Source organism: Arachis hypogaea, chromosome 11 (assembly GCF_003086295.3).
Source record: "Arachis hypogaea cultivar Tifrunner chromosome 11, arahy.Tifrunner.gnm2.J5K5, whole genome shotgun sequence".
In the NCBI taxonomy this organism is placed as follows: Eukaryota; Viridiplantae; Streptophyta; class Magnoliopsida; order Fabales; family Fabaceae; genus Arachis; species Arachis hypogaea.
The window spans coordinates 13,541,570-13,554,800 of NC_092046.1; the positions used below are offsets into that span (position 1 = coordinate 13,541,570).

The following is a 13,231-nucleotide window of genomic DNA, read 5'->3' on the forward strand; positions in this document are numbered from 1 at the left end:
TCTGTCTACCATCTTCGACACCAGTAACCTCTTCTTCCATACAGCTGACCTCGTCGAGTCTGCCTCTTTGATTTCCACATTTGCATCAATCGATTAATAGAGAGTACGTAAAGAGTACCTAATTGGCTCCAATGCAAAGTTAATTCTAACATATATTTGGAGGTTGATCGAAATATTTTTTGGCACTTGAGAATGATCGAAGCTTATTCTTGTCGAATATTGGCTTGTCAAAGAATTCAATAACATCTTTTTCAAAGTGGTTGACAGTTGCGTCGTGTTCCTTCTACTTTGATCGATCGAGGTAAAGCAGTTGAAACTCCATTCCTAAAAAATGGATTAACTATGTCGAAAAAATGTTAAAGAAGAAGATGAAAAAATGACTGGTACCATCATCGAAAATATTGAGTAATAGTAAGTATTTATACTTTCTTCCTTCTAGTCGAAAAAATAAATACTTATGGGGCATTTGTTATATCGAAAATAATATTTTCGATTAGGATGTCATTGAATTCTTTGATGAAAAAGTCAAGGGGCAGCAATTTTATCAAATTCTGGCCAGCATGTAACATCAAAGAAGAGTGAGCCATTGGATGAAATCTCACATTAATCTCACACCATTAAAAACCTCATTGATGGCTATTTGATGGTTATAAATCCCAAAAATTTCTGGCCCCCTAGCATCCTTCTTCTTTGATAAGCCAATGTTTGATAAGTTTAGACTTCGATCATTGCCAAGTGCCAAAATAATATTTCGATCAACCCCAAATACATGTTACAATTAACTTTGGATTGGAGCCAATTAGGTACTCTGTATGTACTCTCTATTAATCAATTGACTTAAGTGTGAAAATTAAAGAGGCAGACTCGACGGAGGTCAACTGTATCGAGGAAGAGGTCAGTATTTGATAGTCGAAAAAATAACAAAGTTGTGAACTTCGAGGTGGAGTCATCGAGGATGGTCAATCGATGAAGGAGAGAATGTTGATCGACTAGGACTCATCGAGAAGGAGTGAAGCAATCAAAGAAATGAAAAAAATTAATAAGTGAAGATGGTTAATGGCAGTTACAGATGGCACTCAAAGAGAGCGGGAATGGTTATTCAAGGATTGACGCACGTGAAAGTTATATCTGAATTTGATTGGTCGAAAACTTCCATAAATACGGGAAAGATCAAAGAAACAAAGGTTGGAATCTTTTCAGAGAAAACACTCACACTCACTCACATCCCCAGCGACTTTTTGAGTCAGTCAAGAGTTTTTTTTTCTTCGAAGAGTTCCTTCCATGTCTTTACTTTTCATTTAAATTCCCTGCAACTTTCCTTTTCATGCAATTTATCTTCCTTGCAATGTCATTTCAATTCCTTTAAATTCAACAACTTTTACCTTTTAATTTGCCCTTTATTTTTCCAAACACTTTTTTTTTCTGTAATTTGATTTTCCTTTTATTCAAATCTTTTATGTTTTATTGTTCATTTCGAATTTCTGCAAAGCTTGGTTATTTCTTCTTCGTCATTGTCAAAGGCATAGATTGTGATGTAAATAAAATTGGTACCCGCAAAAGAGGAGTAGGTTTCGCTCCCAAACCATTAGAATCGAACCACTCTCAATTTTGCTAAAAATCGACAAAACAGTTTCTCATTTTTATTAACTTCACAGCTTCTCATCCCTTTTTTCCTTCGATATATTTATATTTTTCCTTTTTTTCCTATAACTTAGCTTTTTTTATTTTTTGTCCACGTTGTCAAAGGCCCAAAAAAATTGTGGTTAAAACAAGGAAATTATAGCCGCTTGCTTTAACGTAATTCACATAAGCATATTCCTAAAATGATTCTTACTATAATCAACCATTTTACATGACAACCTCCTATTTGTAGATCAATCTTTAGCTACTGTTGGTCACTACTATTTTAGTCATCAATAACTCCTCTACCTATGAAAATAGATTCTCTCAATTCCTTTTAACAATTAAGGGAGGGTGAAAACTCACCTGCAGACAACTTCACATGAAGTTATTTTTGGATGGTTGATACGTGTTACTATTTAGTTTGAAAAAAAAATCGATTTATTTTATACAAATGATTTTTTTTTAAATCGGTTTGGGTACCTTTTAAAAAAAATTCTTTCTACGTGTTATTTCTAAATCCCTAAATAATGAATTTGGTACGTTCTTCTTCTTCATCCTTTTTGACCAATATTTCTTTAAATTTATCTTTTACTTTTATTTATTAATTTTCGTCAAATATATGTATACAAATTATTTGAAGAAGTAAAGTTTAGTATTCTGAAAAGAAAAAATATGAGGAGCCAATGTATGTATTGTACAATGTGTACAATGGAGGTTAAATTGAAATTAAAATTAAATTATAGACAATTAATTAATTTTAAATAGTTTTTAATTTGAAATTTGAAACAAATTAGGATTACCAGTTATACAAATACAAAAACCCATCGTATGAATGAAATCTATTCTTCCTGTTTAGTACCCAATCCCTCTCCCTTGAACCCTAACTCTTCTCCATCAAATCCTCAATGTCTTGCCGCTCTACTCTTAACAACTCGACCGCCACAGCCACCGCCATTAGCGCAGGAGGGGACGCGAAGGGCAGAAACATGCCGTCACGCCGCAGCGCCATTGCTTCTTCTCTACCCAACCCTCCCATCCGCGACGTCCACTCCCTCACCAGCAGCACACGTCGCCGCCGTGTATCTCCAGCCCATTTCCTTTCTCCCACGCTCGTTCCTGTCCGCGTTGCACTGCCGCCTACCACAGTTTCCACGGACCTAACAGTAGCAGCACCACCAAGCAAGCCGCACGTCATAGGCACCTGAACACCACTGTCACCACCAATTGCAGCAAACGGCATTGACATAGTAACACGCATCTTCGTCACCAACCTCATTTGACTACAACAGGTTAGTGATAGCTAGGGTTTTAATTTTTGAATGGATGTTTTAATTGTTGATGAACTAGCTTTTGGGTTGGCTTCATATTCCATTGTTGATTTATTTGTTTCTTTTCGATTCCCCTCAGCCTTGTCTTGGTGGGAAGATATGGGCTAGGTTTTGTTAACTAGGTATATACTAATCAGGAAAGTTATGCTGAATTATGATATTAACCAAATGGAGTATAGAAAAATAGGCACCTGGCCATGAGTAAAAAAATATGAAATGTAACAAATGTGTGGAAAATTGAGAATGATCTTACATAAGTTAAAAAATGATCTGAATGTCTAAAAATTTCTTCCTGTCTAGCGGTGCTACTGTAGTTGTGGTTGCTAATTTAGTTGATTTTGCCCTTGGTGAGCATCATGATATATTTAAAGTACTTTATCCTAGTCATTTACTTGTTTAAAGTTGGATGTTCATTCTCTATTTTTTAAGCAGATTTCAAAAAGAAAAGGTCACTTAGCAACTAATAATGAATTGTTTCCTTAGAAGAGTGTAGATGTGGTCTATCCTAATTCAAAGCGCTGCTGCTGTTTTACAAAAAGTTATAACAGATATGTGAAGGGGGCTGGATCCCTTTTAGCAACTGTTTAGGTAGGATTTCTAACTGGTAGAAATATTTTTTCATGTATTGTTTAGTGTATTTTCATAACAATGCAATTCATGTTATTGCCTTTCAAGCACTATGATGCTGGTTGTGCTTTACAATAATCATTATATATAACATTTTTGGTAGCTATTCATAGTTGTGATGCTGATGGATTAAATCATAACAGTGTGAGTGTTGATATTAATGTGGTTAATTTATTGTTGTTGTTGCTATTTGTCGTTTAATTATGTAACACCATTCCTAGTTCTCATTAATCTCTCTTTATTATTTCCCAAACTATGTCTCACAATTTCACCAAACCCTTGTTCTTATTCTTGGCAATGGATTATATGTTCATTTTTGGAAGTGTCATAGCTTCTAGCTTGTGCTTGTTCTGTATGGTTCTGCATCAAACAAGAGAAAATCTAGTGTTCCAAGTGCAGCAACACATGCACAAAGTATAAAGACATCAGAAAATGGTACATGAATTCCACCAGAAGTTTCAGAAGGATGTGATGACATCATCATTGTAGGTGCTGGTGTTGCTGGTGCAGCCCTTACTTTCACTCTTGAAAAAGTAGTACAAATGCTTCTTTTCTAGTTTTCTCTATTTAGAATTCTATTTTATGATAGTTTCTTTGAGTTATAGTCTCTAAATAAGTCTTAACTCATAGATAAGATCTTATACTATGGTCTAACTAGTTTGACATAAATAAAATACAGAAAATATAAGTTATAGGCCGCAAAAAATGTATATTCTAGAGAGAATAATGTTTTGTGTATATCCATTTTCTGCATTTGTTTCTATGGCTTGGAGCTCCAATGGTGCTTTTTCATGGAGGGAAGCATAGATATATGTTCTAGAATTTAATTTTGATGCACTCTCAGTGTAAAGTAGTTTTAATGTTGGCTGGATATTCATTTTAATAGGTAGGTCGATAGTTATTTTCAAGGTTCTGAAAACCGAACCGGTCATCGAACCGCTCTAGCTACTGGTTCACTGGTTCATAGGTTCGACCGTGGTTGAACCGAAAAAACCGTTTTATAATAAAATAATAAATAAAATATAAATAAATACATTAAAATATAATTATAGTCTAATATAAATCTTAAAATATCATCCCAATTAAAAGTGTTACATAAATCAGAATGTTATGATCTCATTTAAATACAAACTCAAAAGTCAAATAACAAAAATAACCAATCAAACATAAACATTCCAACATCCAACTGATTCAAGTTTGATAAAAATTTTCACTTACAATAGAAAGCATCAAAGCTGTTGATGGTAATACAGCAGTTCCTCCTGGAACAGAAAGACCCACAGAATTAATACTTCTTGCAACTCGCTTGCATTAAACTCCCTGATATTTTTAGAAGACTCAAAACAAAAATATTGGTGTAACACCCCAAGAATGAACAAACACATAAGCATAATTACAAAATCAAAGGACTTGACACAAATATAATGGTGAAAATCCATAAATTAGGGGTAGTAATGCACATCTGACTAGAACTAAAATAAATCTTCCACGTATTTTGTATTTAATCTTTCTAGGAATATCTAGCCTTTTCCAAATAAAGTTGGCAAGCAACAATTGTCATAAAAGAACACCACATATCTTTAAATAATTTATTTTCAACTGTTTAAAAAAATTGACTTAATAAAACATGGATGATCCAAAGTAAGAATAAGAATTGGAATGGCATACACACTTTCATGTTCTCAACAATTCTCTCAGGTGTCTTCTGAGCAGCATAGAATGCATATATATTGTTGTAGGCCACATCAAAAGCTTCCTTAATAGCTCCATCAAGCTGTACTCCCATAAAACAACATGAAGTTAAATAGCAAAAAAAGCTGACTCTTACTCACTCAAACCAAAAAATTAGTTGCAGAATTTCAATTTCAATTCAAGAGAAATAAACAAACAAAACCTACCTATCAATTAGTTGCAGAATTTCAATTTCAATTTCAATTATTCAGTTGAAAAATCAGTTGAAACAGGCAAACAATTATTCAATCAATTATTAAATCACTATATTAGTTCACACTTCACAGTTCACAAAAAAATAATTATTCAATCACTATATCACCATATCAGTTCACAGTTGAATGACTTAAATCAGAGTTCACAAAACTTCACTATATCAGTAAATCACATAGAATGAAGCAATTATTCAATCATAAATTCATAGTTAAAAAAATTACCTAGAGAATACACAAGAGACAGTAGTTGCGGAAGGAAACAGAGACACCGAGAGACAGAGACAAAGACACCGAGCGACCAAGAGAGACAGAGACACCGAGGGAGATAGAGTAGCAAACGGTGGCTTCGAAGGTCGCGATGGCTGCTGTGCGATGGAGGCTTCGAAGGTTGCGCAATGGAGGCGAAGTGAGCGAGCACGAGGCTATGGTTATTCGAAGGAATGACGACGGCGGTGGCACGAGACGGTGGCTGGACGGAGTTGAGCTCGATGAGATTGAGGAGCCCTCCCCCTGACTGAGTGTGTGTGCGAGACTGAGAGGACTGAGGAGCTCGATTAGGGCTTGGCTGTGCGATGGAGTAATAGTTAGGGATTTTTGGGGATTGAAACGGCAACGTTTAGTTGCCTTCTCTAAAAACTGGTCGGGTCATGGTTCGGTTCGACCGACCGGTTTCCGTCCGGTTCACCAGTTCGATGGCGGTTTCAGAAATTTGCAGCTTTTCTTATTGCCCGAACCACTTTTCTCAACGGTTCACGGTTCAACCGGTTTTCAGAACCATGGTTATTTTCTTTCTAATTTGGATGTTTATTTCGTTTGGATTGAATTTAATATAATTTTGCCTGATTAGAAGAATTTGTTAAAAAATATTGTGAGTATGGTGCCTATTATAAACTGAAATTTTACTAACATGCTTTATCCTGTTTAAGTTAGTCATTTTCTTAGTGGTTTATATTGTTGATATTTATGTCATAGTACCATATGTCACTTAATTCCTTTGGTTAGTTTTTTTGTTTGTGTTCATTCGCAGGTCGTGGAAGTGACAGACATGACTGAGCTAGAAATTGATGAGACGGAACTTAGTCATATTGTAGAATTGAATTTAGTGTACCATTCACTGAATTCAAGTATGCTTGGAGTTGTTACACTTAAATATAAGTGATTAAGTTATAACAGGATTATGTGACATTTAGATTTGTAAAACAAATACTAAATTGTTTTTTTCTTTAGCCATTTAAACTATGTTCATTTTATTATAATTGCATATGATTCTTTCCATTCTAAAGTAGATGATTATTTTGGGTATATTATTTATCTTTTACTTGATTTCCTGCATTTTTTTTGCACATGTCCCACAAGTTTTTTTTATTATGTGGGTTGAATTAGATTTAGTTTAATTTGATTGAATTCAAGCTGTGTTTTAGTTATGACATTTAAACATGATGCACGAGTGATATTTTTGGTCAATTGCTTAGTTGTTTCTTATCAACTAATGTGGATATTCATTTTACTGTGTATGCGAATTGTTCCTTTCTTTTTAGAATGGATGTTTATTTTGGGTATACCGTTTGTCCTTTACTTAATTTTCTGGTTTTTGCATCTGCATGCTCCACGTGTTTCTTTTATTTTATGGTTTGGGAATTATAGATTAAAATACGATTCTTGAAAACATTGATATTAACTTGAAAAATAAATAAAGTATTATTTTGAAATTAAAAGAATTTTTTTATTACATAACATTTACACGAGTTATATAATTTATAGTTTAGAGAAATACTAGAAAGCTAACAGTTAGTCATCAATATTTAAAAGTTTGTTAACATAAGAAGTTAACATAAGAAAAATCTTCAAGAAATACTGCATCATGATGACAGTATTAAGCTCTCCAAGGCTAAGTTAAGGAAGCTTGTCAGGAGCACTCTGCTTGTAATTTTTCTCCAACATTTTGGCTGCTAGAGATTGTACCTGTGATCCTTCTTTCTCTTCCTTACTCTTCAATTTTGTAACCCTTGCGATAGTTGATGTGCACTAGAAAACAGGAATACAGCTCAATTTTCAGGCATATCAATTACTAGTGTGTAACAAGAACTCATTAACCGCAAGCTTTAGAAGATAATCAACAATCTATGGAAAAAAATCTTAACCTCAAAAAAGCATAACTAAATGATTAACTGAATAATTGCTTTCACTATAACCAATAAAATAGAGTCAAACTCAATTCTAACACAAAATAAAATGAACATATGCATACATAGTTAAATGAACATCCGCTTTAGTTGATAATAAACATCTGACAAATTAACCAAAATTTCATCCGTGCACCATGTTTAAATAGCCTAACTCAAATCCAACTTCAATTCAAGAAAATATAAACTAAGTCTAATCCAATTTTTCTCCATTACTCCGAAACCACTTAACAAAAGAAACTAGTGGAGCATGTACATGCAGAATTCAGCAAATCAAGCAAAAGATCAATACTATAAGTAAAATAAACATCCACTTTTCGAATAAATGAACCATCTGCATACATAGTAAAATGAAAATCCACTTTAGTTGATAATAAACATCTAACAAATTAAAAACTTTTATTCAAGGGTTAAGTTCGATTTTGGTCCCTAACGTAGAGGCCAAAGATTTGCTTCGTCCCCAAGTTTTTTTTCAAACAAAATTGTCCCCAAAGTTCATACTTCTTTTAAAATGGTCCTGTGGACAATTATGCCCCTGAGTTCGTTACTATATGTTATTGTTTTTAATGGAATAATAATAATAATAATAATAATAAAAGGGAACATTGTGGAAGAGGGAGGAGAGGATCGTGTTGTTGTCAAGGCTCAGAGGAACGAAGCTACACTAGGGTTCGACGAAGTGGAAGAAGGGGACGGAAACGCCGGTTCGATGGCTTCTTAGAGTTCCAGATTGGGTCGAATTCGATCACTTGCGAAGGAGTTGGTATGTGGGCATGGAGAGAGGCCGATTCTGCAAACCTCATTGACGAAGGACAACCCATGTTGACGATTTTGGGGTTGCATCTACTATGAGGTATTTTGTTGGGCTCTATTTTGTGTGATTGAGTTTCTCCATCTGGGTTTCCTTCATCTTATGAATTCTGGGTTGTGATAGGTTCAGGATGCCTGTGATTTCTTTAGGTGGGCAGACCCAGAAGCTGGAGGAGCGCAACATGATTCTGAAATTGCAAGAAGCAGGAAGAAAATTACAACGTTGAAGACAAGGTTGAAGGATGTCGAATGGAAGCTGAGGATTGTAGCAAGTATAGGGGTAGTCGGGTGGATTGGGTTTTTGTATTTGTTGCTGCATAATCCACACAAATTAAGGCAACCATATGGAATGCACTTAAATTGCAGATGATTAGAACATTAATTTTTTGGATTTTATTGTGTTCCTTTGGTTATTTGCAGATGATTAGAGCATTAATCTTTTGGTTAATGTTACAGTGATCTTTTGTGATGTATACTTTGTGAACAGGTTTGAATTTTGTCTCTATGAATGAAAGTGTTGTGCTGATTTCCAAGCATAAAGCAGAGGATATGTGTTGCAATACTCTAAAGTAGATATATGTGCACCTGGTAAGGACATAAAACACAGAACAATGAACCTTAAAAAACTGACATTTTATGTCATTCATAACACAATCCATAAGCCAAGAAGGTTAATTACAGAACTAAAGATGTCACTTAAACAAAAAACACAGACCAACAGTGTTCATAAACAAATGCAAAACCAGTTAACCACATACAACAAAATAACAAAATAACATTGTTTGAGGCCTAGTGAAATAGCCATAACAAAAAAATACAGACCAACAGTGTTCATAACTAATGATTTCTAAAGATTGCCCCATGCACTGGGAAGTAATTTAGCCATTAACTTCAGCTTCTGCAGTGGGATATGAGGTGCACCAGTCTGGATGACCGAAAAATGCCTCTTTCTGTCAGTTGGTTGACTGTGTGACTCCTTCCTGCTAGTGGAGGATGCTACTGTAACATTCCAGACCACCCGCTAGTACGATATTGTCCGCTTCGGCACACAAGGCCTCACGGTTTTACCTTTGACGATAGGGATGATAGCCGAAGCCCCCCACACTCACTCGTCAAAACGCGTCATGCTAGGGAGAGGTATCCGCACCCTTATAAGGCATGCTTCGTTCCCCTCCCCAACCGATGTGGGCCTTACAATCCACCCACCTAAGGGAGCCCAGCGCCCTCGCTGGCACATTGATCCGGGCTCCGGCTCTGATACCATCTGTAACAGCCCAGACCACCTGCTAGCACGATATTGTCCGCTTCGGCACACAAGGCCTCACGATTTTGCCTTTGACGATAGGGATGATAGCCGAAGCCCCCCACACTCACTCATCAAAATGCGTCATGCTAGGGAGAGGTATTCACACCCTTATAAGGCATGCTTCGTTCCCCTCCCCAACCGATGTGGGCCTTACAGCTGCTGCACTGTTCTTCTTAGGCAATGGTTGAGATGAAGGAGCTTTAGGGTTGGACTGAGGTGGTACAGGCCCTAGTTTTTTGGGCTGGTTCTTGGGCTGGGCTGGTACATCTCCTTAAAACATTAGTAACATTTTTAGGCCAATTTAATATATATAAAACTGAACCCTATAACAGTGAAGTACATACCTTCTTCTTAGGCTTTGTGCAACCTGACTTCTTGTGACCTAAAGCACCACAATTAGAGCATCTATGTATCTGGCCCTTACGGGAGATGTGAGTTTGGCTTCTGTTATTCTCATCCCCAGGTCCTCGCTTCCTCTTCTTAACTGGCCGGTGACTTGGCCTCCTATATGATGGTGGCATCACATCATCGTACTGGGATCTCTCCCACAGATCTGGCCCGTTCAGAGGATGTATCACTTCCTGGTAGCACCTCAGGTAAGCATCCTTTTTGTAATGGTCATCCATAAACAGCTCCAAGTCCAATCCCTTGAAGGTTATGCAGCTAATGGCGTGAGGACAGGGTAGTGCGCTCATCTGCCACCTCCTGCAGGAACACTCACCAGTAGACAGATCCACAACAAATTTGTCTAACCCACACATCACCTCATACTTACTAGCAGCTGACCAAAATGGCCTCCAATCCCTAGCATACTTAGCCCTTTTCTCTAACTTCTTCCTAATTGTTGGCATGATGTTACCCTGGTACAGTTGAATCCTGTCTCTATTGGCAGCCCATCTAGTAATTATATAGATCCTAATTTCCTCTAACATAGTGACAATTGGTTTTTCTCTAGCATCAACTATGACAGCATTAAAACTCTCACTCATGTTAACAAGAGAGTCACATTTTGAATGAAATGAAAAGCGAGAATGGGACCAGAACCTGGGTGGAATGCTGTTCAAGTGCTGAAATGCACCCTCACTCTTGAATCTCAGTGACTTCATCTCCTTCTCCTAATCTTTCCAGTGCGTTGACTTTGCACATCTCCACATTTGATTCTTCAGCTCCAATCCCGGGAATTTCTTCCTGAAATTGTTATAGAGATGCCTCACGCAGTATCGGTTGTCAACCCCTGGAATGATACATCATCCGCATTCTTTATGAACTGGAAACCTTTAACCCCCATGATCTGATACATCATTCGCATCATTCTCGGCATCATCATCATCCCCTTATCTCCACCAATCATATGGTCTATCTCCAACTCATCACTATCTGCTCCATCCTCATCACTAAACTGACTTATCCCACTCCCTTTTCCCTTGCCAGCAGTAGCTTCCTTAGGCTCAGAATTATCCTCGTCAAATCCACTATCACCCTTATACTCCTCCTCACTATCAGTGAAGTGAACATCTCCTACACTGTTCCCCTCCTCATCAGATGGCATATACTCAGGATTCACACTGTCTTCATCACTGGTTTCACTTCCATCTCCTCGCCCCTCATCCCCCTCATCAGCCCCCTCGGTTCCCTTATTAGGTTTCCCACTTGCCTCTGCTTCCTCTGCCCCGTGTCCTTCGAAAACAACCAAGCCAAACCCATCATCTGTTCCCTCTTCAGCAACACCCCCAACGTCAACGTAACCCACTTCTGGAAAGAGCTCCGCATCGCCCACATTGTGAACGACATACAACTCTACCAAGCCCCTTAACCCAGCAATATTGCACATTTCGATTGCGTCTGGGTCACCCTTCAGCATCTTCAAGCTTGTCTTCAAATCATCCAAGCTTGGATCTTTATACCACAATGCTGCAATGTTGGCCTGCAAGTACCCTAACTGCCTTAGCTCTTCATAGGCCTCAAACACAGACCAACGATCGCCGTCAATATCCTTGATAATTGTACTTTGACCATTCAAGTACTTAAATACCCCCTCTTCATATCCGAATGCACCCCATGATGCACCCTCATGTTTATGTACACCATCTTTTGCGCATTCAACCCTGTTATACAATAGAATACATTACTAAAACACATATATACAAACCTTAGCTATAGCAGCAGACTCAGAAACCTGCATTCAACCCCGAACTACTCAAACAGAGCAACATGGTGCTGAAATGCAAACCCCCAACATGCTGTAATCAGTTGACGTGATTGCTGGAGGGATGGAAAGTAATCGTACCTGGTCAATCACTTGTTGCAGCGATGAAGATCAGTCACTAATGTCAATGCACACCGATTTTGAAGCTTAAACCCTCCAAATGGCGACAACTCTTTCAGTACACTCTATTTGCAGCTATGTATGAGGGTTTCACACCAACGTTTCAGCTTTCAAGCCTCATAAGGAACATTAGGAGTTACTTGATGAGCAAGAGTACACTTCGCGGGAATGAAAATTAAGGGACACAAATTGCAAGGGAAAACTTGTCATTAAATTTTATTTTTGGTGCGAAAGGTTCATTTTAATAAAAGTATGAACTTCAGGGACGATTTTGCTTGAAAAAAAAACTTAGGGACGAAACAAATTTTTGGCCTCTATGTTAGGGACCAAAATTGAACTTAACCCTTTATTCAATTATTACATTGTTAATTAAAATTCAATGCCACCACCAACAGCACACATAGACAGCATATATGCTACTACATAAGGTCTTCTTTTGTTATTATATGCATGATATGTTGCTAGTAATTAGAAAGAAGCTAAGTCATAGTTGGATGCATGCTAAAAGACATGCAGAATACCACTTCTATGTTATGCCGCTTATTTTTTGTAAAAGTCTCTTCCCTCCTTGTTTTATTAATTAAAAAAAATATTTAAATTTCCAATATATGTAACTAATGCTGTATTTGTTCTAATTAGGAATTGAATCATACCCTCTCTATAAGATCATCAAACAAAAGCTCATAATATATATCAAGGTGAAAACAAAGTAAGGCCATAGCAATGTGTGACTTTTAAACTTTGAAAAACTGAAACAAAAGCTTGAAATAAAAATCAAAGCAAACTTGCAGCTATCCTACAAAAAATGGCGTATATTAAACAAATTATAGAAAACATGGCTTGCTGTTAATTGACTTGTTCCAATGGCCAGATCAACTTTCAGTTTTGTTTTTGAATAAAACTATATTTTACACGTGTTCTATAATTAGATAAACTAATTTAACACCAAATATAAGAAAATTAATCTCTTCATGTGATATGTTCATGATAAAATTAAACTAAGTCGTATGTGTGATAGTAAACATCTAACTTGAACTTCTTCAAACTAAATAAACAACTAATATAATTAGCATCATATATAC

The 13,231-nt window shown here is 36.7% G+C and overlaps 1 protein-coding gene across 1 annotated transcript; it reads right to left on the reverse strand.

Moving 5' to 3' along the window:
- Nucleotides 1-7,417: 7,417 nt before the first annotated feature.
- LOC114924652 (uncharacterized) lies at nucleotides 7,418-10,812 on the reverse strand. Its single transcript, XM_029289893.1, has 2 exons — nucleotides 10,168-10,812; nucleotides 7,418-7,549 (listed from the first exon to the last, which is right to left on the reverse strand). The coding sequence occupies exons 1-2, from the start codon at nucleotides 10,810-10,812 to the stop codon at nucleotides 7,418-7,420; spliced, it is 777 nt and encodes a 258-aa protein (XP_029145726.1).
- Nucleotides 10,813-13,231: the final 2,419 nt, after the last annotated feature.

Coding starts and splice junctions, on each gene's coding strand:
- LOC114924652 (XM_029289893.1), bottom strand. CDS start 10,812: ATGAGTGAGAGTTTTAATGCTGTCATAGTTGATGCTAGAGAAAAACCA. Junction 7,550..10,167: donor GCACAAAGCCTAAGAAGAAG/GTATGTACTTCA, acceptor CCTGTTTTCTAG/TGCACATCAACTATCGCAAG.